At 33.1% G+C, this 26965-nt stretch overlaps 1 protein-coding gene across 4 annotated transcripts in view; it reads right to left on the bottom strand.

Annotated features, from left to right (window-relative positions):
• GRIK2 (glutamate ionotropic receptor kainate type subunit 2) overlaps positions 1–26965 on the bottom strand; it is a 649982-nt gene that overhangs the window by 348329 nt on the left and 274688 nt on the right. For all 4 annotated transcript variants that reach the window (XM_042986881.1, XM_042986877.1, XM_042986880.1 and 1 more), the window contains exons 5-7: positions 20378–20559; positions 14049–14102; positions 10622–10795 (exon numbers count right to left, since the gene is read on the bottom strand). In XM_042986881.1, coding sequence (XP_042842815.1) covers positions 10622–10795; positions 14049–14102; positions 20378–20559 — 410 coding nt within the window. The remainder of the gene's footprint in view (positions 1–10621; positions 10796–14048; positions 14103–20377; positions 20560–26965) is intronic.

Raw genomic sequence — 26965 nt, 5'->3', positions numbered from 1 at the left:
ATTTCAACATCTGTGTCTGTTTAATAACTTCGCTTTTCTTTTCTGGTTCAATTTGGTCACAGGGTATTCTGAAGATTAATGAATAAAATATTTATGAACTCTTTTAGAAAGGCAAATGAAAGATCAACATAATATTTCCTCTCTGCATAATAAAGAAAGAGAATTCCTAATATCCTTTAGGCAAATTCACCTTAAAACTCTTCATTTCATTTTGTCTGAAATATTCTTTTGATTTATTAATGTGGATTTAAAGAGTATTGGCCAAGCATATCTTGGATATTAGTGCATCAGAGTAGATCTTTGACCATGTCTTAAACCTTTAAATCACAAAACTGCATAGGCTACACTTTTTAAAAAATTGTCTTTCTAGTGTAAGTATAATTACTTAGGTACCACTGATGAAATTAACATCAACAAATTGATAGTAAAGCTGGTGATGATTCATGTTCATTCATTCACATAACCTCAACCAGCACATCAAAGTAAACAACTACCTGCTCTTAGATCTTTTTAAAGTAGTTTTTACATAGTTGTATGCTTATACACTTGTCGTATTTGTATACACAGGGTATCAGAAGACTTTGAGAGTGATGAAGTTTACTCTGAACAGAAATATCACTTACACTAAATGCAAAAATTGTATTTGCCTTGAAGTGAATGGATACCGATTTTGGAGGATTTTCTATGTGCTAGATACTGTCTTTGAGCAGTATGAAAGTTATGTATTTAATCTTCACAGTGACATTTTGATGTAGGCATTACTATTTCCACTAAATAGATGAGGTACTTGATGCTCAGAAATGTTAGGTAAGTAGCAGAAGTTTACAAAAGTAATAATAGGTAGATTTCAGTTTTAACAGTCAGGCGATTCTGATTCCAAAGTTTTCACTCGAAGGTAGAAATAGATTTAACAGTCTTTAATAATTGACATAAAAGAGCCAAGCAAAAATCCAACCTTTAATTCTATGCCAACAAGCCATCTTTTTAATCTAAAAAAGTAGGCAGGAAATAAATGATACACAACCAGAAGTTTCATAAACTTCTAACTAGATTTAAAACCTGTTCAATAGTGATATATCAGTCTAATTGCACATTTCAAATTATTGTGATTGGGTCCAGTTTTAAAGAAGCGTACTAGATTCAAGTACCAAGTAGATTCTGTATGAATCTTCCTTAGTTCTCTATGTCAATTAACCATCCAACACACACACACACACACACACACACACACACACACACACTCACACCAACTACTATGGTATTAATGCATACAAGAGATAACAAATGATGTTGGAATAATATGACTGAATTATTTTTTTAAAGTAATCTCTACCCCCAACATGAGGCTTGAACTCACGAACCTGAGACCAAGACTAGCATGTTCTGCCGACTGAGCCAGACAGACACCCCCATGGTTGAGTTAGTTAAACTATAAACACCATATCAAAATTTGTTCTACATTTGTAAGGCACCAGGAGTTTAGGAGGAGTCATTGATATAGTTTGTAATTATAAAAATTTAGATAGGTTGATATTTTTATATGTTAATGCATTATCTCTTTCAATCTTTAGAACAACACACAAAATTGATTATTTCTATTTGACAGGTGAGGCTCAAAGATTTTAAGTAACTTGCCTGAAGTAACAGCATTAGAAATGGCTGAAAATGGGATGCAGATGCTGACTTCTGATCCCTATTTATTAATTTAATTTTATTTGGGAAGGAAACTCATGTGAAAATTTGTACAGTAAAGTTGAAGAAGCACTAAATGTAACATTTTTTGCTGGTCTCTAATTCATCATACCTAAATTTTACCTTTGGATGCTAAAGGACTCCTTTATATTTGCTTCAGACTATAGTACAGGGATCTTCCTTTATATATCATGTACCCATTCTATGTATCTGCATCTATAAAATGAGGATTATAACTGCCCCATGATATTGTTGGAGGTAATAATAATATTAGGATGCAGGAAGTGTTAAATACATTTCACAGTTAGGTCATTTTATAGTTGAGATTGTCAATAGAAAAGGTAACATGTGTCAGGAGCTAGATTCAAAGTTTATATACAAAGTCCTTGTTTGAATCAAACTTCCTAGGCTGCTGTACATTCTAGGGCCCTTAATGTTCATACTTCATAAATGTGTATGTTCCTACTTCTAATAACACAGTCAGATAATTCTTGGACTCAAACAGGCAAGAGCATTTCTGCATTGGTAAGATACAGGTGTAGGTTATCTAAAAACAAAAAAAGAGGAAAATATCTACTGTTGTATCTATCTACATGAAAAAAAGTTACAATTATTTTTTATTGTATATAACACAAATTTCACTATATAACAAACCCTTGACTTATTTGTAACATTTTCTAGCTATCTTAATTTTTAAATATAATTCTTCTGAAATTGAGCATGACAAAACAAGCTGCAATTTGTTATAAGTCACGGTTGCAAAGAAGGAAAATTTGTTAAAATTTGACAGACATACTGAGTCTAAAATTAATAAAATACAAAATTAAATGTTACATATTTATACATAAATATTTTATAAATAGTTAACACTCAATATTTAATTTAAAAATCTATCAAAAATATACATATTTAGTATACTGAGGCCATATATTATAAACGATAATTATCCTAATAATATTGGAGCCACTAACATTGTCCCTCTAGTAGATAAATAAGGATACGGCTTACCTTTTATAACAATATCTAAAAGTAATATAAATCTATATAAATATAAATAATAAGCATTATATATATTTATATTATTTGTTTTTATATAAAACTGATATAAGTATTTAAATGGAAACTATGTCAATATTTATTATTTAAAATTGAGGGGTGCCTGGCTAGTTCAGTCAGAACAGCATGGGACTCTTGAAATTAGGGTTCTGAATTTGAGCTCCATGTTAGGTGTAGAGATTATAAATAAATAAATAAATAAATAAATAAATAAATAAATAAATAAAATTAAAAATAGGGGTGCCTGGGTGGCTTAGTGAGTTAAGTGTCTGACTCTTGATTTGGCCAGGTCAAAGTCTCACTTTTTGTGAGTTCAAGCCTGCATGGGCTTTGTGCTGACAACATGGTGCCTGCTTGAGATTCTTCTTCTCTCTCTGACCCTCCCGCTTGCACTCTGCCTCACTCAAAATAAATAAACTTAAAAAAAACTAAAAATTAAACTTTATTTTATTTAAAGACTGTAATGAGGCCAAGATATCTTTTATCTGGTATTGCATTTCAATATTTTTAATATAAATTCTAAAATTATAAAAATAATAAATAAAATTCCTAAAATAAATTCCTAAAATTATGAATAAAATGGAATAATACAAAAAATATAGTTTTGATAGTAATCACCACTTGTCTACTCCCTTTCAGTCCATACCCTATTTCTAAATACAGAAGGTAGCTTCGCTCTGTGTATTTTATTCTTAAGGTGAACAAATAGTCAAAAAATGCTTTGTGCATTGTAGAATAGATTCACTCTCTTTTTATTTTAGAAATAGATCCAATGAAGAGAAGGTACTATTGTTTATAGCAACTGTTAATCTTCCTACAGAACTTTTCTGTAGTTCATTATGAATCTGTATCCGAGTAATAATATTTCTTGTTATTTATATGCCTCAGTGCCATTTCTTCCTCTCTGGTTTAAATAATTTCAACCAGTATTTCATGCTGACTTTAACTATTCTGAATGTCTATATGTTAAATGTTATACATTTATAATTGTCTATTAACTAAATGGTATGTAAAAATTTTATCCCAGCTTTTCTCCCATTGTTTCCCAATCCATTTTCCTCTAATCCAGGATGGTGAACACTATGTCAAATTTGCTGTTAGCCCCTTTCTAACCTGAATGTCTGCTCTAGTAAAAGAATCTATTGCTTATTTTCTTAACCATTCTCTATTCCCTTTATATTGTGCCCTATACTTGCTTTCCTTACGCCATCTGTGATTGATTATACCTATATGTAACTATATAGCTATTAAATATAAAATAAGAAGCTGAGGAAAGTTGTGAACAGAAATGTATTAATACAAGTTTGTATTGCATGATTTTAGATAAGTGTTTTAAAGATAAAATTAGCTCTTGAGGATAGAAGGGGTAAAAAAAAATTTCATGATTCAACCCTACTTTTTTAAGTGAAAACTTTAAAAATTGGCCTAAAAAATAACATGGGGCGTCTGGGTGGCTCAGTCGGTGGAGTGTCCGACTTCGGCTCAGGTCATGATCTCACGGTCTGTGAGTTCAAGCCCCGCATCAGGCTCTGTGCTGACAGCTCGGAGCCTGGAACCTGCTTCAGATTCTGTGTCTCCCTCTTTCTCTGCCCCTTCCCTGCTCTGTCTCTCTCTGTCTCTCAAAAATGAATAAATGTTGAAAAATTTTTTTAAAAAAATAACATGATTATGAAGGAAATGATTCATTGCAACTGCCATTTTCCATGTAAGGAACAATTACTTAAAATGGAAACTCCAACTCTTTACCAGCTTTAGATAAATGCTGATTACTTAATCTGTCAATGAGCAAAGGCAATTAAATGGAATGTTGTATGTTAATGAAACAAAGGGGGTTGTTAGGTCATCTCAATTATTTATATTCAGATTTAACTTGCAGCCTAGTATATCATGGAAGATTAATAGGTATTAAAATGAAGAAATATAGTGCCATTCTGTTATCCATGCCACAAATTCTATGTCCTTTTACCATTCAGTAAATCAATCATATACAAATGTAATGAATGTTGTGTTTATGACTTCATAATATACTCTGAAATATCTTATGCAAATATTTCTGCTATAATGATTATAATATAGACCCCTAAATATTTCTTCTGTGGTAAAGACAAGAATAAAACTAGCAGTTATGTTGATAAACATTGTTAAATGTTACACATTTTTCAGCAAAATATTAAGAAGTCATGGAAAACTCCTGGTAAATTTATGTTTGTCTTTTGCTATCAAAAAATAGCATGGAAAACAAGGAATTTTAACAAGAATTTGAAGGAAGACTTAGGAAACTAGATCAATCAAAGACACACAAAATTGGGAAGAAGTCAACAATTTCGAATACGATTTTTGTACTGACAGAGATGTGAGATGTGATCATTGAGACACTATCTTCTGATTTTGTCAATTTCCTAAGCTCTGTGAGTAAAGAGACATATTGTCTTCACCACCAAATTTTGAATGCCTGGTATCAAGCCCAGAATACACAGCACACACACAATTAAAATTGATAACAGAAAAAACAATTAACTTATTACTTGGCTACTTTTTATTCCTCTGGTGTTTTAGTGGGATGCAAGATAAAGTCAGATTTTTCAAAATGCCTTTATTGATTAAAAAATGAAGAGTTAGTTTGATCCGTTGTCTGGTAAAACCTTATATTCTCTTTTCAACTGAATCGAAGAAAACAGCTTCAGCTGATTAAGCAGACAGCAGCAAAGATAGGCTTGTAGTTCTAGAAGTAAATGAATGCCTGCCTGGTCATACTTCATATCTCTGTGATTCTATTTTCTAAAGGTAAATCTTTGTACAGTAGCAGAGTGATCACTACTGCACCCTTCATATATAAGCTAACTCCCTGCTGTGAATTGGTACACATTTAAAGTTAATCAAATGATGACAGAAATTATAAACTTTCTGCGCTATGGTCTGTCATTATAAATAAATAGTTTTTAGGAGGACACTGGAACTTAAATACATAAAGACTCACCTCTCTTATAAACATTTTCACTCTTTGGTAAAAGAGAAGGGACAGAACTTTTTTAACTCACTAAACTTTCACTATTTAATCAGAAGTATTTCTAAGCTTTTGCCTTTTAATAAATTTTGTCTAACAAATATGTGAGATTAGCCTAATTTCATTTTCTAAATGATTACATATCTCAACAATAAAATGTAAGTATGCAAATTTAAAAAAAAAGCTCCCTAAAACATATTTGGGAAAATGAGAGAATCTAGTGATGAGAACACAGCTGTAATGTGATTAGAATAAATTAACACACACATTTATTCAGTCAGCCATTCCTTCCTTCATTATTAAGGAATGAAGGGCTTAACTAGTACAGGGCATTCAAAGATAAGGAAACCTACTTCTTGCCTCCAAAGAGTTATAGTCTTTTGGAAAAGAGATGTGAAAACAAACAAAAATACCAGAGCTAAATTTCAACATGGGGTTTAAACAAAATGTGCATAAATGAAGGAACACACAGGTAAAAATCACAAAAAAAGGTAACAGATGATCTGAAATTTAGAGCACAAGGAGGAAGAGGCCAAACATTCAGATAATGGGAGCACTCCATAGTGAGATGAGGAGGACCCCGTATTGTGGTGAGATGGGTGGCTTCAAAGAGCAGGGAACAAACAGGAGGCTGAACAAGCAGCAGAAGCCAGATCATGGAGGGCCTTGTAGGTTTGGCAAATGGGTTGAAATTTCATCTAGCAAATGACATGGAGTCATGAGCCATGTTCACACTAGAAAGAAGGTAAATGTAGGGGAGAGATGTTAGGGCTGGGACTTCAGTGAGGAGACTTGCAACAGCCAGAGGAGAGATCACACGGTTCTTAACTAAGACGTGGGTCTACGGGGGGAAGGAAGAATGTAGTGAAGAAAGATATTGAGATAGTAGGTTTGACAGTGTTTGATGACTGTTGGGTGTGAAGAGAGGGGTAAGGAAATGGAGATAGCAGTTGGTATTCAAAGTTTGTATTTCCAAAATACTAATCTCCCTATAGTAATTCAAATGATGTACCAACCAACACAATCATTATTGATTTGTGTTTTAAATTAATATTATCAAGGAATATATGTTACACATCAACACAAGGAAACAAATGGTACTTTTAAGCTACCGGATAAAGACAGGTCCATTAGTACTAATGAGTATATGCATGATGGCAGCATTGGGAAAAAAATGTCTTGGACATAGCTGTTTAAACTGACCTGGAGGTATTTCTACTTGATTTCATTGTCTTGAATTGAGATTGCTGCAAATTCAATATATCAATAATAACTACAGCCATCATCAGCTCTCATGGGTTCAAAAAAGTGAATTCCTGCCCTTTGGTAACTGTGTGGAAAAGGCAGATGTCTGGGCAGAAGACTGGGAGCTATGTCATCTGATCAGCAGTAAAGAACAGTGGTAATATCCACTTAGGGGACGTCCATACTCCTAGGAGCATGGAAACATGTAAATAATCAGCAAAGAATGCACAAAGAAAGGTTTTTATAGTAAAGGCTCATGTCTGGGGAGAAGTCTAGCACGCTGACTGGACGGCAGTGTGTGGACCTTGGGGGAAGTGTGAGAAAGGTGACATGAATTAAAAACAAACAAACAAAAAACTCTAATGTGTGAAGGGTTGGACTTCCTTTTTCACATCCTCCTTGAAGAGATTGGGCTTGGATATACTGTGTGACTTGGTTTCTTGGTTGGGTTTGTAACAAATGAAAATAAAAATTTTACTGAGCTAATAACATTAATATCTTTATTATGATGACCCCAAACTATAGAAGAAACCACAACAACAGGATAAATGGTCTTGTATTCAATAATCATTTAGCAGATAAACACTTGACCCAAGGGTCAGTTAAGGTGCTAACTCAACCAGAAAAATTCTTATGAATCCAATTCATTGTTTCCATTTATAGCTCAACATGAAGGAAGAATTTGAAAGTCTAAGCATTATGATCTTACATACTGACAAATGACTGTGATACTGATAATAATAGGTCTTGCTCCAAGTACTAGGGACTTTGCTGATAATCTCATTTCTTTATGGTACCATAGGGAGAAAAAAAGAACAAGAGATATATAAACACTGAGATCTCATGAATTGACTGAAGGGAATGTTGCCAACACCACAATGCCAGGCTATAATTCTTTTCTTTTCTAACTAGACTCCTCTTAATTTCCTGACTTCATTCATGGTGGAAATAGCCTATTAATTTCTTCTTCTAAACATTTAATGAATGGGAAAATGCTTACAATATGATCTTTAATGAAAAAGAAAAATAATACTCATGCAAGGCATAAGAATACAATTTTTATGCAGACCTTATACTGGTTTTATTTTTATCATAATCATGCACTATTAAAATTAAGAATTAATTGTATATACTTTTTTAGATAAGAAATATTATTCAGAAAGCACTCACACAAGTAAATTTATCTTCAGCTCACTCATTTAAAAAATGTTTTCATTTTTAAATCTCAAATTTTCTGATGAAAACTTTGTATTTTGAAGAAACTAAAAATATATAAATGATGGGGCAATCATCTCTTATATGTGAACATTTTTGATTCTGTCTTATTTAGTATGCCACCTGGAAATGACTATAGCAAAGGTAAAAGTGTTGGCATCGAATATCTGTCTAAAGACTTCAAAATCCGTGGTCTGTATACAATGTGCAGAGTTTTCAATTAAATAGGCTAATTTTCTCATGTTCTTGCCAGTGCATTTTCATTCTATCACTTATCCACTCTTACCCAATCACTTGCCAATTCAGAAGGACAGAATTGAGGAGGCATGGACTCATGGCTAGAAACAAACAAACAAACAAAAAACCCAGACCTGTATTCCTCCTAACACCCTTTTTGTTCCATCTTCTGAAGGTTAATTCTCTCCAAGAGACCTTGCCTTACTGGATGACAAGAAATTAATACATCTTCCTTTGTATTTATCTGTCTTTCAAGAGTCTCAATAAGTTACTTACAAGTTAGTACTTTGTTTCGGGGGATGGCATGTGGAGTCATATAGGGAATCATACAGAAATATAGAGAATACCTAAGTAAAACTGGGTAATTTTTCTGATTCTGATATATAAAGCAGAACACTAATCCTTGGGCATATTAGTAGAAGTCAGAGTTAAATGTTAAGTAAAGTCTTAAAATTGCCATAATATCATTGATTTTTCCTAAAAATCATTCAAAAATGACTTTGAGTAACAATAAGATATCACCGTGAAGTTAAAGATTGACAAAGTTAGCTAAAAACCATATGTGGGAAAAAATATGTACATGATTAAAATGACAATTAAAAATATAGGACATATTTTAGTTTAAAAAATAACATTGTCTTAAGTTCCAAAAGTTCAATTCAACATCTTCAAACTGAGAATAAAGCTTAATATTTGTAATTTTTTTAGGTTGTATTTTATTTTTAATCTGGACATACTTTAGAGAAAAAAATATATTCATTTTAAAGTTATTTAGATATTTTCCTCCCAATAAAGTTTCTCAACTATACCTTAGGTTAATACCAAAATATTAGAATAAGTCAACTATTTCCATTTTTTATGTAAAAGAGTGATATTCCCCTTATATTATTTCTTTAAAAATTATTGTGAATATGAGATATTTTCAAATTCTACGAGGTTGTTTTTCTCAAAAAAACAAAAATCTTCTTTTAAGGAAAAAAATAATCAAATTTTTACCTTTATTTTGCTACAACTTTAAAAACACACTTTGAACCCCTATTGAAGCAATTAATGGAAAGTTATAATCATAATAGAAAAAGCTTTTCCACCCATCAGGATAGAGAATGTTATGCTTATAAAATTTCCATTTAGGCTGACACTTAATAAAAGCAGGTTGTAATGACTTAGGAAATGTACAGATTGCCACGGTGTTTAGCTGTTTCCTAAATTGTAGCAATTATTTGGTCTACAGAAAACAGATTTAATGAAAATGTATCAGACATTTATAATTTGTTTAAATAGAATAGTATAAAAGTAGTATAGTATAAATCTACCTGGTTTTATAAGGTAGCCAGTACTTATAGTTGGCTATTGAGCACTTGAAATGTCACTAGTCTGGATTAATATGTATGGTGTCAGATACACAACAATTTTCAAAGATTTAGTAGCAAAAAGAAAATGAAAAATATCTGCCATAATTTTTATACTGATTACCTGTTCAAATAATAGTATTTTTTAATACAATCAGTTAAATGACATAAATTAATAACATTGATTTTTACTTGTTTTTTTTGTGTTTTTTTAACATAGCTATCAGAAAATGTTAAATTATATTTGTGCCTTGTCTTAGATTTTCACTGACAGCAGTGGTATAAATAGCTAAACTTCTACAAGAATGTACCCTTCTTTACAGTTTATGTATAAATCCAGTTTCTAGGTGTAATCAAGGACTTGAGAATGATAAGTGTGATTATTGGTTGGTCTTGAGCCATAAAGAGTGAATAACTCAAAGGATATTTTTGTGTGATGTAGGTCATCTATATGATATCAGAAACCAACAGGATAAAGAATAATCATGTATGGGTAGTTAAGATCAAAGGATAACTATTAGGTTAACATCTTCTTCTCAGTCTCTAATTTATCCTATATATGGCACCCATTAATCTTAGAGATATCTCTACATTGCAGGTATTCTAACTATAGTTGTAATGTCTTTTTAGATACTTGTATACATGTACAAATTTACCATATAAAATTAATTTAGAAAATCATAATAGAATTATTTGCAATAGTAGCTCTGGTATCATGCCTTTGATGTCAAACAATTAAACCCAAGTTTGTATGCAGAAGATTTAACGATTTATACAATATCACTTAAAACACACAAACTGATCTTTAAGTGGGAATTCATACCGTCATAAATCCATCCAGCAAACCTGAATCGGGTTTCGGAGGTGCCTGCAACCGTTCCATTGACCACTTTTCAATGATGGAGGAGACTTGTGTATTTTCTGTATTTAATATTCTGAACCCTGTCATGTTAACACCACTGTATCGGTAGGGCTCTACATCAAGAGCAAAGAGGTCCTGAAAGACAAATTTCTTTGTGTTATTATCAACAGAGTATATTCACAAACATGTATAATTAAAATAGTCAATTATTTTTACTTCCCTTAGAATAGCTAACATGATTGTTTCTCAAATGATGTTAACCATCACAAATCACCGAGATTCAAATAGGTTATTTTCATGCTTTGCCAATGCAAATGTATATATTCTAGATAAATATGTATGTATATATCATATTCTAATTCCACCAGTGAAACAACAGGCTTTTCTAAAACCTGCATTTAAGATTTGCATAAGCTTCCTTCTCCACGTTAAGGATAGCTTGCCCTTAAATTTTATGCATAAACATTTTATTTTTAACTGACTCGATTTTTTTTCTATGCTCTTCTTCCTTGACTGGTGACTGGCACTTTTTTTGCTTTTGTTTTTTGTTTATTTGTTTTTTAAGAAACAGTTCATGATATATGGCTTCTAACAAAAATTATATTAAAGCTGAGAGAAAAAGTTAACAAAACTGGCCTTTTTGGTTGTGGAACCCTGGCAGTTCCTTTGTTTTATACTCTACCCAACAAGTTCACCGTAAGGAACACTTTAGATTTGGCTCCCATTTCCAGATGGTAGTGAATGTTCTGGATTTGCCATTTCATTTTCCCAGGAGAGAGGGGCCAAAGCATCCAGAAAAGCTGGATGTCACCATAAGAACATGCAGCATGTGGGACCTCTGCCCTCTTTCAAGCTGGCATTAGTTAATCCTTAGATCTTACAGACAATATTGGGAACCAGGGTAAGAGTAATGCCATTGGTTCTATAGGCAGCTTGTCCTGGATGCATACAGCTACATAGGCCACAAAATAGGATTAAAATTTAGTGGAGAGCAGCTGATATTGGTCTGAACTGTGCTCTGTGCTGTGAAAAATATAAGAGATTTTTAGGGTTTTATTTTTCAACATTTGCAATCTAGCCAAGGACACACACACACATGCACACACACACACACACACACACACACACACACACACACGGGGGCAAAAGAGTAGAAGTGATAAGTGCAAGGAGTCAGAAGCAAGATGGGTAACTTTCCATTTTTATAGTCAAAAATAACTTCACAGAACAGATGGGATCTAAGCTGCCATTAAAGAATGGCCAGGCTCTTGGTAGGCAAAAGGGAAACAGATGTCATTCAAAGTGTCAGTAAAGGCACAAAAATTAGAAAACATAAAACCTATTCAGGAGACTGATCTAGATCAGTTTTTCTATAAAACAGAATTCATGAAGGAAAATAGCAACAACAGAAAATAGGAATGTTAGATTAAAATTAAATTAAAAAATGACCTTCAATTATAGGCTAATGACTTCTATAATCCTAAATGTGTTTTTCTTTTTTTTTTTTAATTTATTTTTCCTTATTAAGGGATACTTTTGATTCCTCTAAAAGCTTATGATTATGGTGGAACTTAGTTGTAACTGCATTGAAATAAAATTTGCTAATGAGTAAAGCCTTCCAATCCCTCTCCTGCAGCCTATCATTAAGTTTCTTACAGGCTGCAAAAAATAGCCTGGTGGGAAGTAATATAGAGATACAGCACAGTTAACCATAGTATTTGCAAGTAAAATACAAACTACTGTGTGAAGAAGCTCTATTGCAGGAGAGTTTTTTTTTATAGGAAGCTATTGTGATCAACTATACTTTAGTAATTTGGTCTGATAGCTTCAAGAGTCCTAAAACCAAGGAGACCAAATTGAAGACTTTTGAGTTAACAGAAAGCATTGGTTAAACTGGTCATTGTGGGAATGGAGACACAAACTAGAGATAGTATGGAGTAAAAAACAGTAGAACTTTGTTGGTGATATAGGATTCAGACAATGGAAGCTTTGCAGGCAGTCAGAAGAGGTGTCAATTTAGAGAACAATACATTAAGGTTTAAATTATTTGAGATTATCTTTATGTGACAACAGACTTGTTCTGTAATGTAGCAAAATACAATTCAGGACTCTTACAAATGGATATTGAGATTTCATTTTATCAAAGGTAATAATTGAAGTTCTTACATGCATACCAGTTCTGAAGAAAATAATTAAAGAGGAAAAAGGAAAATAGGATAAAGTCTCAAACCTGGAGATACTCTCAAATTTTGGTGATAGGCAATAAAGGAGAATAGAATATGCCACCCCCAAATATGCCACTTTGCATGTGGATTACTGTGGTCTGAAGGCAACCAAGACCCAGTAGATTCAGGAAAACTTTTATGTCTGTTTTAACTATCTTAAAGAATTTACATAGTGGTTCTGTACCAGAAAAAAAAAAAAAAACAAAACTATTAATAGAGATAACTTTTTTTTATCTGAAAGATCTATCTGTATAGCAGGGTAAACTTCTAATTACCAAGTATCTGCTCTTTCTATCAGTCTGTGAATTACCTTCCTCCCATTTGAAGCCCCAGGCTCTCATCCCATTCCTTAGCTCAATTACCTGACCTGACCTTGAGTCTCATATCTTTGGGGCTCCTGATGTATGAAATTAAATTTGTTTTTTTTCTCCTGTTAATCTGTTTTATGTCAATTTAATTATCAGACCAGGCAAAGAACCTAGAAGGGAAGGAGGACAAATTTTCCACCCCTACAGCAGGAAAGAATTAGTGACAGAGACAGTCATTTCACAGAGGAAGGAAAATGAGGATAACATATTAATAAAGGCATAGAACCAAGAGTAAGTAGATTTGATAAAAGAGTGAGGTCAGAGTTTCATGCATAGTAAGGAAGAACTGTGTGGTGGGTGTGTAAAAACAAAATATGAAGGTAACATTCAATTTGATAATTGCAAATTAAATCATATTGACTTTAAAAATCCAACTAAAAATAGGCATAAACAGGACCGAAAATTTAATCTACTAAAAGGTGTTTCAATAAATCTGGTTTTTGTAAAGTAAATAGAACTGAGATAACAACATAAAAATTTGTGCTTTTCTAAAATACTGATTTCTTAGCAAATTAATTTTGAAATCTATAATGTTCTAGAAGTCCTCTAAAGCAATATATAAATAAGATATAATATTTTGAATTGATATCTGAAATAAAATTATTTCAAAATCATCAGCTTCCTACCAAGAATTATTTGCTCCCAGTGATGATTCATTCCTCCTGTGTTTTATCAAAAAAAATAAGCTACAAAAGTGCCAGTCATTACTTCTCACTCAAAAACTCATTTTCCATCCTGAAAAGTTGTAGCAATAAAATTTAGAGCATTATCTTTATGCTTTAATAAATTACTTACCAGAGTGGTAAAGATATAATGATAATATTCTGTCATCATTCCCATAGCTAATGCCTACAAAGTAAAAAATAAGAATATTAATATTGAAGGTATACATCATATGAAATATGTCAATAGGAGAACAAAATAGTAGGGTACAATGAAGAATTAGGCTATAATATTCAGGTTACATTAAAACTGGATCAACCTAAATCTTTTCTCCATAGTTAAGGAAGATTAGTGGTTACTGAAGGAATTTCCGAACCAGTTCTCTCGATAGAAAGCTATTACCTAAAAGTTTGCAATTGTAAAGCTTATGGCTTTACATATTAAAGGAGACATTAAATTTGAAACAAACCTGAAATTAGCACATTTTAGTTCATTATATTTGTAATGTCTCCACTACAAATATCCTAAGGAGGAACACAATTTTATTTTGATGAACACTATTACTCAATTAGGAAAAAAATTGTGGCAAAGGCAATGCCAATACGATTTTTAAAGTACTTTGGAGACTTTCCTTAGTATTAATGAAGCAACTGTAAATCACCACTATTCTTCAAAAAGTACAGATACAAAAATGTTTTTTTGTTTTTACTTTTACTAACAGACCAGTTGCAAATTACTATTTCATTTCATACCTCTATGGTCCTTGTCAATTTTATTTATTTATTTATTTAACATTTATTTATTTTTGAGAAACAGAGTGAGACAAAGTGTGAGTGGGGGAGGGGCAGAGAGCAAAGGAGACACAGAATCTGAAGCAGGCTCCAGGCTCCGAGCAAGCGGTCAGCACAGAGCCTGATGCGGGGCTCAAACCCAGGAGCTATGAGATCATGAACCAGAGTCAGATGCTCAACTGACTGAGCCACCCAGGTGCCCCAGTCCATGTCAATTTTAGATTATCAATCTTAAAATAAGGACTTTGGGTTAGAACTTTCAGACATGTCAATTTCTCCTTTGAAGAGGAGAACACTTTTTGAAATAGCTGTTTATCAATGAACACTAGTTGGTGAATGTAATTGAAAAATGATGCATTTTTGAGTTGAATGAAGAGCTCTTAGAAACAAGTATCCTCAGGTGCATGTAATACTTTCCATAAAATACTAACGTAACAAATTCATTTGCTGAGTAGCTGTCTCAGTTACACCCTGGGTATTCTAATGCTTATAGATAGGTGTTAACTAGTTAGTTAAAATGAAATTTGTATATTAGAAGTAAGCTATTCAGTTAAGAAAGAATACATTTTGTGAAAATTTTGGAACATAAAAATACACTTTTTTAAAAGGTAGAAATATTTGTTAATGAAAGGTGGCATCAAAAACTGAGCAAAGGAAAGGACTTTAGATACTGTGATATTGTGATTTATAATAAGAATACATATTTGGTCATCATTTGTGAACTCCCCCCTGCTCAACCACACAAAATGGAACTAGGTGTACAACACTTAGGAACCAAATTATCAAATAATATTTCCTGAATGAATAAAGACTGTATGAACCAATAATGCTCCGATGAAGTGTGAATCTTAATCAAATAAGAGAAAATGTATCTTACTAAAGGTTTATAAGATTATCTTCATAGAAGGTATTCACTATTCCTGATGGATATGCACAAAAGATTTCTCAACTCCAGAACTATATAATGACAGCTCAACATTATCCTTGACTATAGTTTTTACTTATCAACTCAATAGGTACAGAAAAATGGATAAAGATAATTGAAAGAAACAGTGCTTCAGATGTACAACTATAAATAGCTTATAATGCCCAAAATGTGTTAGGCACTCTTCTAAGGACATTGCACATTTTAATCAATAAGTCTTATAGAGGCTGAAAATAAGCAGACTCAAGATGGGCCACTTTGGCGTGAAGATTATTTTGAGCTGAAGGCAAATGAAACCCTGCAGACACAAGAGAAACTTTTGCCCCTTCTTTAACAACACAGAAAAATCTAAATTGGGACTCTTTCCTAGAATAAGGGTTGTTATCAGAGATAAATGTTATATGAGTGATAAACAAACATCTAATTATCAAACATCTGCTCTTCTTACTGCCCTGTGAATTGCATCCTTTTCCTCAAAAGTCCCCCTTCTCCTTAGTTCAGCATAATCTATATATCTCATTTTGTCCAACTTATTTTGGAATTTCCACGTCTGTGTGGATTCCCTGTATTAAATTTGCTTCTCTCCTGTTAATCTCTCTCATGTCAATTTGATTCTTAGTCCAGCTAGAAGGACCCCCGAAGGGGGAGAAATTCTTGCTTCCTGATAGCCTCATTAAAAACCTTATGAGGTAGGTCCTATTATTATACTTATTTTATAAGTGAGGAAAGTACAAAATAATAACAATGAATAAATTGGCCAAAAAAACTGAGATAGTGAGTAAACATGAACTCTAGGTCTCTAATTCTTGGATTTTGGATACAAGGCATTTTATAAAATGGTATATTTTATGTTCCCAAAGAAAGTAGATCCATTGTAGGATCTATGTAATCTAAACTTTTTGCCTGTTTTCACCTTGATATTTTGAAAACCTCATCTCAAGCCAGTATTGAAAATTGTGTTTTGGAGGTAGGGATGGAAGGGATTAAGGAGATGATGGCGGGGAGAGTGGCTTGCTTCTGACATGGGTATTCTGAACCAGCCACAGCTTCCTTCATCACTGTGAGAAGAAATCTGTAGGGGATGACTGAGGACTGTTTATGCCTTTCATTGACTTTCCTTCAGCCTTTGATTCTGAAAATAAGAATCAATTATGGACTATGATGTGTGATTTAAATAGAGAAGGTTAGTTATTTTTGATTGAGTACCTACACTGTAACATTAACCAAAAAAAAAAAAAAAAAAAAAGGACAACAAGGTATCTCTCTTGAAAGATAAGTTAATAATTTCCAGTGGAATTAAAAAAAAGAACTTTATGAGGCCACTTTTAGACAACAGGCTTGAGGAATGGAAACTTGATCGAGGCAAAGGGGCTCACAGCGACCACCCAGCTGATACAGATAGGCTTATCAGGCAATCCGCCTCAAAATATCCACAGGCTCTAACTAACCAACAGGCTACTTACAACTAGGCACAGGTTCCAAAAAGGAAAATTCCAGGTAGCCATACCTCTTCACCTTCCCTCTTTACAGACAGCCCCCACCTATTTCCTCTTGCCAGACAGCCTCTCCTTTGCTGTCCTGCCTCCCACTTCAATAAACTTCTATCTCTTTTGTTCTGCTTCAGGTGAATTCTTTTCACTGCCTGCACCACTGGCTTCCACTCATGGCCCCACATTTGGAGCCCCCATTCAATTGGGAGAGATACCACATTTAGACACCACAAACTTGTTCTGGATGTTTTCTAAATTATAACACTTACATCTTGCCAATGTTTTTTCTCTTTTTTCATTATTTTTTCAATGTTTATTTATTTTTGAGAGAGAGAAAGAGGAAGAGAGAACAAGCTGGGAGGGACAGCGAGAGGTGGAGTGGGGGGAAACAGAAGATCTGAAGTGGGCTCCACACTGACAGCGGAGAGAGAGATGTAGGGTTTGAACTCATGAACTGTGAGATCATGACCCGAGCTGAAGTCAGATGCTCAACCAACTGAGCCACCCAGGCGCCCTTGCCACTATTTTTGAATGAACTGTATGGACCGTTCAAACCACATTAATAAGAATAAAATTAATATCTCTTTATGTATAAATAAATGAGAGTGGCCACAATAGAAAAATTGGTTGTACTGTATTATCCTTCCTGGAATGAAATGCCAAAATCAAAATATTATTAGAAATCCCCAACATTTAACTAGAGTAGTGCTAACAATGCCATTTGACAAATTAACACTTCTAGGCATATAATATGCAATCGGTTTATCCTCCAGGTTGTATCCAGAAGTTACATCACTCAAAGTTAACAATTGAAGAGGTGGGCTTTAGACATATTTCTTAAAATTTAATTTAATTTTACTTCGTGATGCCGTGGAAGTTTATTTGCATCTGCTTTCACATTTTTCCAGCCTAAAAATTTTCACAGTCTCTAATCTAGACTTTCAAGGTCTTGATTAATACTTTTTTCTGTAATAGAATGACCTTGTGAGGCTTAAATGCAGATCATCTTCGCCCTGCCATAGGGGATTCTCTTTGACAAATTTGGGTGGAGATGGAATCTTTTGTTATTAAGGCATGTATGCCAATTACTGCAGTCAAATAGCCAGCTTCAAGCTTCAGTCCCTTTTAAAGCATTCAGGGAAGAAAACTTCAAGTTCACGTTTGCCCAATATTTAAGAAAGGCTCACTTAGTTAAAATAAATAAAACAATGAAACAAATAGGGCTAACTTGATAAACCTATCCATATTTCTGGATACTCCTATTAGTGGTTCTTAGATTAAGCCACACAAGGACAGCCCATCTATGCCTGCTCTCCAACTCCTATACCATTTCTTCGGACTTCTGTCTTTAACCAATGTTGAGAAATCTCCAAAAAATTTTATAAATCATGAAATGGAGTCCTATTAAATGTGTTGCTTCATTTATAAGGAAGCTATTTGCTTTCTTCTTGAATGCATTTCTAGAATAACTGATATCCAAATGTGGGACAAATGCTCTCTAGGACAAGGTAAGATAAAAAACAAACATCATACATGTGGTCTGTTAGTGTTACAGATTCTGAACATACACATTCTGTGTAATAATGTTACTCTGATTTCATTTTAAGTCTCATATAATCATTTTACCTGTGCTGTGACTTTTCCACTAATCTTGCAAAGATTCTACTAATCTTGCTAAAATTATGTAACCTTTTCTGCTATATATATTTTAAATATTATCTTAATTCTGTTTTTATTTTACAAACAGAGCAGGTTACATATAAGAAACCAATTATAATGGATATATCAAATAGAAGGCAGAATGGCAATTCTATTTTTAAGTTGATAGCAAAATGAGTCAGTTAGTTACTCTAGAGACAAGACAACTGATCATTTACGTACTTGCTGGAAGCCTAGAGAAAGCCGACCAAAGCTCTGTCACTGACAAATCGTAGAATACTACTCACTCTGGGCATAAAGGAAAGGTCTCCTTTCCAAGCCTGTATATTCTAAATGTGATCAAGAATTGTCTTTGGTATTACATGAAAAACAAATTCCTACTCTGCATTTCACTGATTATTCACTACCAAAAACAAAACAAAACAAAAAACAACAACAAGCAAAGACACACCCAAATCTCATATGCTTTACTACCCAAATATAACACTAGAGCAATTTTCCAAATCCAATTAAATATGTTATTGCAGTGAAACCAACATTCATATTGGAAGATTGGACAACCATCTGCTTAATAAACTAACCATGTTATAACAGGCATTTACAATTGATAGTTATATTTTATGGGATATAATTTGACATCTGAATCTGCATAACTCTCCAATAGTGATATTTTATCTTATACATGAGAGGTTTCAGGACAGTTGACTAATCCCAAGCCACTGTGATATCAGCCAGTGTCTTTACAAGAGCTTAAAAAACAAAGTACAAAGACTTGAATCCAAATCTAGACTTTACTACATAGTAAATATATGGGCTCATACCAGCCATTTAATGCCCAACATCAGTCTCTTTTCTCGTCTGTAATATAGGGGAGAATAATAATTGCTGTTTTCCAGTATACTGTTAGGTTGGAATAGTACAAAAGTAACACTAAAAGGTTTTACTGCTATAAATTATTTCGTTTGATTGATTTTAGTATTAACTTTTGACTTAGCAATGCTTTATTCTGGAATGAATACTTAACATCACTAGGTGAGATATTAATCCCTCTGTTAGTTCCTTGCTGGTGGGCATTGAGAAAGTTATTCAATCTTTCCAAGACTCAGTTTCTTCATCTGTGAGGTGGAGATAGTCTCTACCTCATGTGATCATAGTGTTGATTAAATAAGTGATGTGCAAGGGATCTCCTAGAAGATGCCAGCTAAATAGCAAATCTTTTTTTCTATTTTTTCAACTGGTTGATTTTAACGGTTGAGCTGCTCAATCATTGACTGCCAGTTTATTCCTTCCTTTCAGTACAAACAAATATCTATCATAATAACCAGCATTCACATTAACAAACAGCATTGTAGCCATTTGAAAAAACCTCAGAACTTCAAACAATGTGTTTTGAAGATCATCAGTATTTACATTACTTTTTCTTATAGACAATTAATTAAAAGCAAATGTCAGATTTTTCTATCAGAAAATTACCTCAAGGTGACTTCTACGGCTCATTTTAACCATGTGACAATAACACTTTGCTTAAAAAAAAAGGCCATGCTTTAAATGCAAATTCAATAAAGAAACCAAGAATTTAAGTAAATTAAAGATTACCTGTTTCAAAATGCCTGCTGCCATTTCATGGCTACAGTCAAAGATTACATGGAACTCTTTGCCTCTTTTCATTTCCTTTAGTAAGGGTTTTGCATCCTTTGTATCGGCAGGTAGTTGACGGATTTTAAGCCGAAGATTGTACCGTGATGGAGCTTTGATGAGCTCCTGCAAACGAATGAGACCTTTAATGAAAAAGGAGGGAAAAAGAAGATTAGAGAAAAAACAGAGTAGGTCATAAAATCACAGAACATACTCACTACAATGCCTGATTTCCTTGACCATGTATATGTGCATTCATGGTGGGACCACTGAAATTCCTACTTCCTAACTCCAGATCCCATTAGTTTTGTTAGAATGATCATTTTTCAAATTCTTTAAGGTATTTTTCAAATTATGAAATATATACATAAGTTGATGAAAATAATTTAAATAAATAAAAGGATATAGAACAAAACAGTCTGTCTCCCTTTGTACCCCAATTCTGCTCCTACAAGGTTGTCACAGTTAACAGCTTACAAATATTATTCCTCCACACATTTTCTCTGCATTTCCACAGACACACATAGAGTTTTATTTTGTTTTGTTTTGCATTTTACATTAATAGTAGTTTGTGACTATGTCTTAAAGGTTGTTGTAAGTCGGTGACTATTGTTCCAGTTTGTCCACTTAACACTGTATTTTATAGTGGACATAATTTATGTTAATATTCTCCAGTGTTAGAAACTAGAGTTACTTTTTTGTTTTTGTTTACAACTAATTGTCTAGTAATTTGGTATATATGTAAGAGTAAAGTAACTTTCTTTAATAAAATAGACTCTAAGTAGTAGCCTGGACCATTATTAAATTACTTAAAGAAATAAAACATTTTTTGTATTGTTTGTTAGATATAACATTAACTCCAGAAATCAATATAACCACACACGGTATTAGTAAAGCAAATATTTTCCTAGAGAAATAGCTCCTGATTATGTTTCAAAGTATATCAAATTAATAGACACATGTTCAATAGGTCATAGAACTGTTAGGCATTTTTAAATAATAGAGACATACCATCAAATTTATTTTTTCATACAAACTTCAAGCAATGAAACCTCTTCAAGAACTCATATAAAAGACTCAACATATTAAAAAGTGTGATAAGAAAAAAGGATCATCTACTTCTAATCTATCTTGGAATGATATGAAGCAATTTCCTCATCTCCTCCTACTACTCTTCTTTCTTATTTACCTTTTTTCCCGTTTCATCTCTATATTTTTCTCCATTTCTATCTCCCTGAAGAACTACCTTCATAAATATTAGTATTGCAAACAATATATGTGAGTATGTGTGTGTGTGTGATTTTACCCTATTTAGAAATTGGAATAACAGGAATAAAAATATATCTTATTGTGAGCAAAAACAATCTGTGTATTAAAATAACACATGATACAGGGAGTAAAATCTAATTCTAGGAATCTTTTTCATTCAATTTTTAAATGAATAGGTCTTATACATGTATTGCTATACACATTTTAATATGTTGTAACATAGTTAATAAAATTAACATAACTAGTTTTCAGTATTTTCATTCTCCAGTGAGACATACAATGTAAAAATATGTAAATTTGCAAATATACCTAGTATCTTTTGCTTTTAAAATATTGTGCCATAAAATTTACTTCATTGTAAGTTATGAGAATTTTGCCATTTAAAATTCTACAAATAATTGTTGCATAAATTACACAACATACTACAATTATCTTATTTTGTTTTATAAATTTAGATGTACTAGCTATATTAAAATAAGTATTACATAGATAATTTATATTCAATGTACTCATTAAACATAATACAATTCAGTCCAGAGAATTAATGTACATATAATGAGTAAAGATGTAAACTTGGGTTAAACAAAGATAAAAACAAATATTTGAATTTATAACACCTGCTTAATTGTAGTAGTGTAACATTGGGCTTATAAAATCCTCCAGAACATGTATAAAACGCTATGTTTGTTTGCACACAGGAGTGCTCTGCAACTAAATTAGAACAAATTGTTAACAAATTGTTAAAGGGTAGTAGCATTAACTACTTTTATAAATAAACCAAAGTATAATTGTAGTAAGGCAATGGCTCCCATACTTTGGAAGGCATGACAGTAATCTATGAAGCTGGTTATAATATAAAAGCTGAATCAGAACCTTTAGAGGATAGGACTCATGCATGTACATTTTTTAACAATCTTCCCAGGTGATTTTCCTGGTCATCAAAAAGTAAGACCAATTTCCAAACATAAGTCTGATTTCAGTGTCATATGTGAGTCACTCCTTGAAACACTTTGGCATAATGATATGATAGGATAATAACTATATTGTATTAGCTAGCATCATAAAACAATAAAATAGTTCAAAGAATGAATTCCAACTTCATTAGGAAAAGTGAATCAGAAATCTGTACATACAACTGACTGTAGGAATGAGAGAAAGAAAAGAAGACATCATTCATTTACTCTTGCATCAAACAATTTTGTTAAATTTATTCAATTCTAACTATAGGTCAAGCATTGTTTTAGATATTGGCAGCACAATAAAAAATAAAATAGACAAATCTCCTACCCATACCATGTTAAAAATATATGAGGGGTGGGGACAGGTAAAGGTCATTAAGCAGGCAATTATAAATAAAAAGTGGCAAATAATACTTTGATGGGGGAAGTGCAATTATTGAAGAAGAATATATAGCAGAATCCTCTAACTCGGGATGAGAGTGCTTACAGAAATTACTCCAAGAGGGTGACATCTAAGTTACTACCTGACTAAAAAGAGTAAGAGTGGAAGGAATAGATAGAAGAAAAAACAGAACAAAACAGTTTTTATACTGGCAGGGGAGTGAGAGAGCATGAGCAAAGAATCTTAAGAAGCAAGGAAGAAGTGATGAAAGTTTAATTTAACGGGGCATGAGGCTGCCTAAGAAGCCCATGTAAATTACTTTAGAGTTGAGGTCTTAAAGGTGGTGGAAAGTGCCCACTTGGAATCCGCATTTCAAAAGAACCACTCAGATTTTCAGTATGGATGACAGATCAAAAGAGCTAAAACTGGAGGAAGAAAGAGTTGGAAGACAGTTGGAATAATGCAGGCTAGAAAATGCAAAGATGTGTGTACAGGGCAAGATGGAGAAAGAAGTGGATGGACCAGAAAGAGATTTTTAAAAAAATACTGAGAGTACTTCGTGAGGGAGAGCACTGAGTCAGGGAAGTTTCCCAGATTTCTGGCTTGGCCAACTAGGGGGAGAGAGTGCTTCCACTGAGCATGAGATCATGGGAGGATCAGGTCAACTGAGGGTTCAAAAGAAGGGGAGTGATCATCCATGTCAAGGGTTGCTAGTAACAAAGAAATAATAGTAAACACTTTAAGAAAGTGTTTATTAAATTTAACTAGAAGATAACTGATGACCCAGGCAAGGACAGTTCTACTAGGGAGGTGGGGGCAGATTATTGTGCCATTAGCAGGAGCAGGAGAGAGGTAAAAATAGACTCCCTCAAAATCATCTCCATGTATTTCCATAGTGTAGCTTAGTGCCCACCCTAATCACATATAATATCCTTGTAGGAAAGTATCAGTCCCTTCCTAATCCATCATCAGACTTGAGTTCAGTAACAGATTGATAGGACACTTTGGTTTCTACGTCTATTAAATGAGTTTTATCTAGATCAGCAGTTTTCAAAGTAAGGTCCACACATGTCTATACTCTTTTGGGGGTGTTCCCTAAGGTCCAACTATTTTAATAATAATACATAATAATACTAAAGCTTTTTTCTTTCATTCTCTCCCACATTGACAATGGAGTCTTCCAGTAGAGGTTACGAGACACAGATGATGTCACAGCAGATTGAATAAGGAATCAGATATGAAAATCCCAGCTTCCTTCCACCAAGTCAAATATTAAAGAAACTTACAAAAATCTTACAAATGTTTTTAGAGATCTTTAATTATTCTTAAGAATGTAAGATGATTGGGGCGCCTGGGTGGCTCAGTCGGTTAAGCGTCCGACTTCGGCTCAGGAGCCTGCTTCAGATTCTGTGTTTCCTTCTCTCTCTGCCCCTCCCCTACTCATGCTCTGTCTCTCTCTGTCTCAAAAATAAATAAAACATTAAAAAAAGAATGTGAGATGATATAAAAACCAAAAAGTCAAAGAATTACTAATTGGATTATTTCTAAATTTTTCCTAGCTCGGATTTTCTATTATTCTCATAAAATATATAAATGCAGAATGATCTAATAACACCTTTTGCTGAATAAGGAAAAAAAAAGCTATCCTTGGCTTTACTTATCTTACAAGATTTTATGCAAGTCAAATATAAATTTGGGGGATTTAGTCTATCATAGTAGAAACAGCCTCTCAGTGCTGGTTGGAATCTTCGTTCAAAAATACACAATCTGGTGGCACCTGGGTGGCTCAGTCGGTTAAGCATCCGACTTTGGCTCAGGTCATGATCTCACGGTTCGTGGGTTCGAGCCCTGCATCAGGCTTGGTGCTGACAGCTCAGAGCCTGGAGCCTGCTTTGGATTCTGTGTCTCCTTCTCTCTCTACCCCTCCCCTGCTCACATTCTGTCTCTCTCTCTCTCAGAAATAAACATTAAAAAAAAGTTAAAAATATATATAGATATGATCTGTATGACTTTGTGCAAGACATCATATCTCTTTCTGCTTTGCCTTCCTCTTCTCCATAACAGGGTAAAATCATATATGTACTAATTACAAAACACCAGAAAAGGAACTGTCACATATTAGACTCTCGAAAAGTAGCAGTTGTCAATGTTGTTATTTTGGCAAAGATTAGGAAGACTGTAGTAATTTTTTTTTAAAAGTGCTGGTATTTAAATCTGTTCTTGGAAGTTATTTTGGCACTGATTTTGACTGAAAACCTAACAACATCAAAATTTTAATAAAAATTTTAAGAGATTAACTCATTACCCAAGAAAAAGAAGCTACATAGCTGGCTACAGATTTATCCAACAGCTTTGAATTGAAAAATCTCAAGTGACTAAAAAAATAGAAATTTTCTGAAGGATAAAAATCCACAAATAGTATTTGCAGAGTTCACCCTAAATATAAATCCTGGCAAGTATTTTCAAGTCTCTTAAGAGCTCATGTGGATGGTCCATTGAGCCATCAGGTGCAATAAATGTTTACTTATTCTCTTCACACATATATATCCCTGCTGGCATTAATGTAACAGATTTCAGTTTGCTAGCTTCCCTAAGGAATAATATTGAAGAGCTAAAATAAAAATAAATAAAAAAATAAATAAAAACAACTGCTGCTAGTAGGAACTACCATCTCCTACTTAAGAATTAGAGTGAAGTGTCCCTTTTATTCATTCATTCAGCATATATTTTACTGCACATCTACTACGTGCAAAACATTGTTTCACGGGCAAATATAATGATTGCAATAACTGTATTTTTTTCAGTCTTGAACTGCATGAGATACATTTTTTTAACACAGAAGTTATGTCTGTAAAGCTTTTTAATTCAGTTTTTTGGAATAAAAGTAGTTCAGGATTCCAATCAGGGGACAGAAATCTAGAGTTGTTTGAATACTGAAAGTAGAAACATGATTTTTAAATTTGGCTTTTCACCATCTCCAGCACCAGGTGCTTAGACTTCTTTCTTGCCTTCTAAGTCTTCATTGCTCTATCCTGTGACATTGTTTTTCCATTCTAGATCCTATGACTTCCCTTTATCTGGTAATTACATACAAATCTCTGGATTTTGTTATTTAGGACAACTTGGAAGAGAAAGAGAGAGTTGACAAAAAGGAAGATGGATTCAAAATATCCAAAGAATGGATGTTTATCCACTTTATTTAATGAGTTGTTTAATGGCATCCCTGCAATTTAATGTACCTGGATGAGGTTTTTATCCAAAGGGAAATGGGTTTAAACAGCAGGAATGCCTACTTACAATACTGGGTATTTATTTTCCTCTGTGGATCTCTATTGATCTTCCTACTTCCCCCAATATTCCCCTGCAAATTATCATGTTCTAAAAACATTCCAATTTCAGGAAAGATTACCTTAATCAAATTCATCATATATTAAATATGTATGCTGTGTAAAATAAAACAGGAAAAAAAGTAAGCTTCTTAATATAATTGGGATGGTTTACATGTGGTAATTTCCTATGATTCTTTGGTCAAAATGGAGAAATAAAAAAGAACGCATCTATGACATTAAATAAAAGGATGAACTTTGTTTTGTTGAAAATGTGGTTAATACAAATAATTTTCAAACAACAATTTTCAGAAATGGAGCATACTTTAACAAATTTGGCATGCAGTGAAGTTATTTAATGAAAGAGTAGAATTATAACTCCTTAAAACAATCTTTTAATTAAAATGCCCTCTCTTTCCCTAATGTAATTAGTTGATGTAATGATAATAAAAGAGAAACAATCGGCACAGATGGGTTCCTGAAAATCTTCTAACAAAAAAGAGCACCACATTGCAATTATCCCTTTATTTTGGTAGATGAGTTACACTCTATTCTCTTTAATTTCTTCACTGAGTACATTTTTTTAACCTTTTTCTACTTTCAGATATTTTAC

The sequence above is a fragment of the Panthera tigris genome, chromosome B2 (assembly GCF_018350195.1).
Source record: "Panthera tigris isolate Pti1 chromosome B2, P.tigris_Pti1_mat1.1, whole genome shotgun sequence".
In the NCBI taxonomy this organism is placed as follows: domain Eukaryota; kingdom Metazoa; phylum Chordata; class Mammalia; order Carnivora; family Felidae; genus Panthera; species Panthera tigris.
The sequence above is the reverse complement of the archived record's forward strand: the minus strand, read 5'-3'. Positions and strand labels throughout refer to the sequence as shown.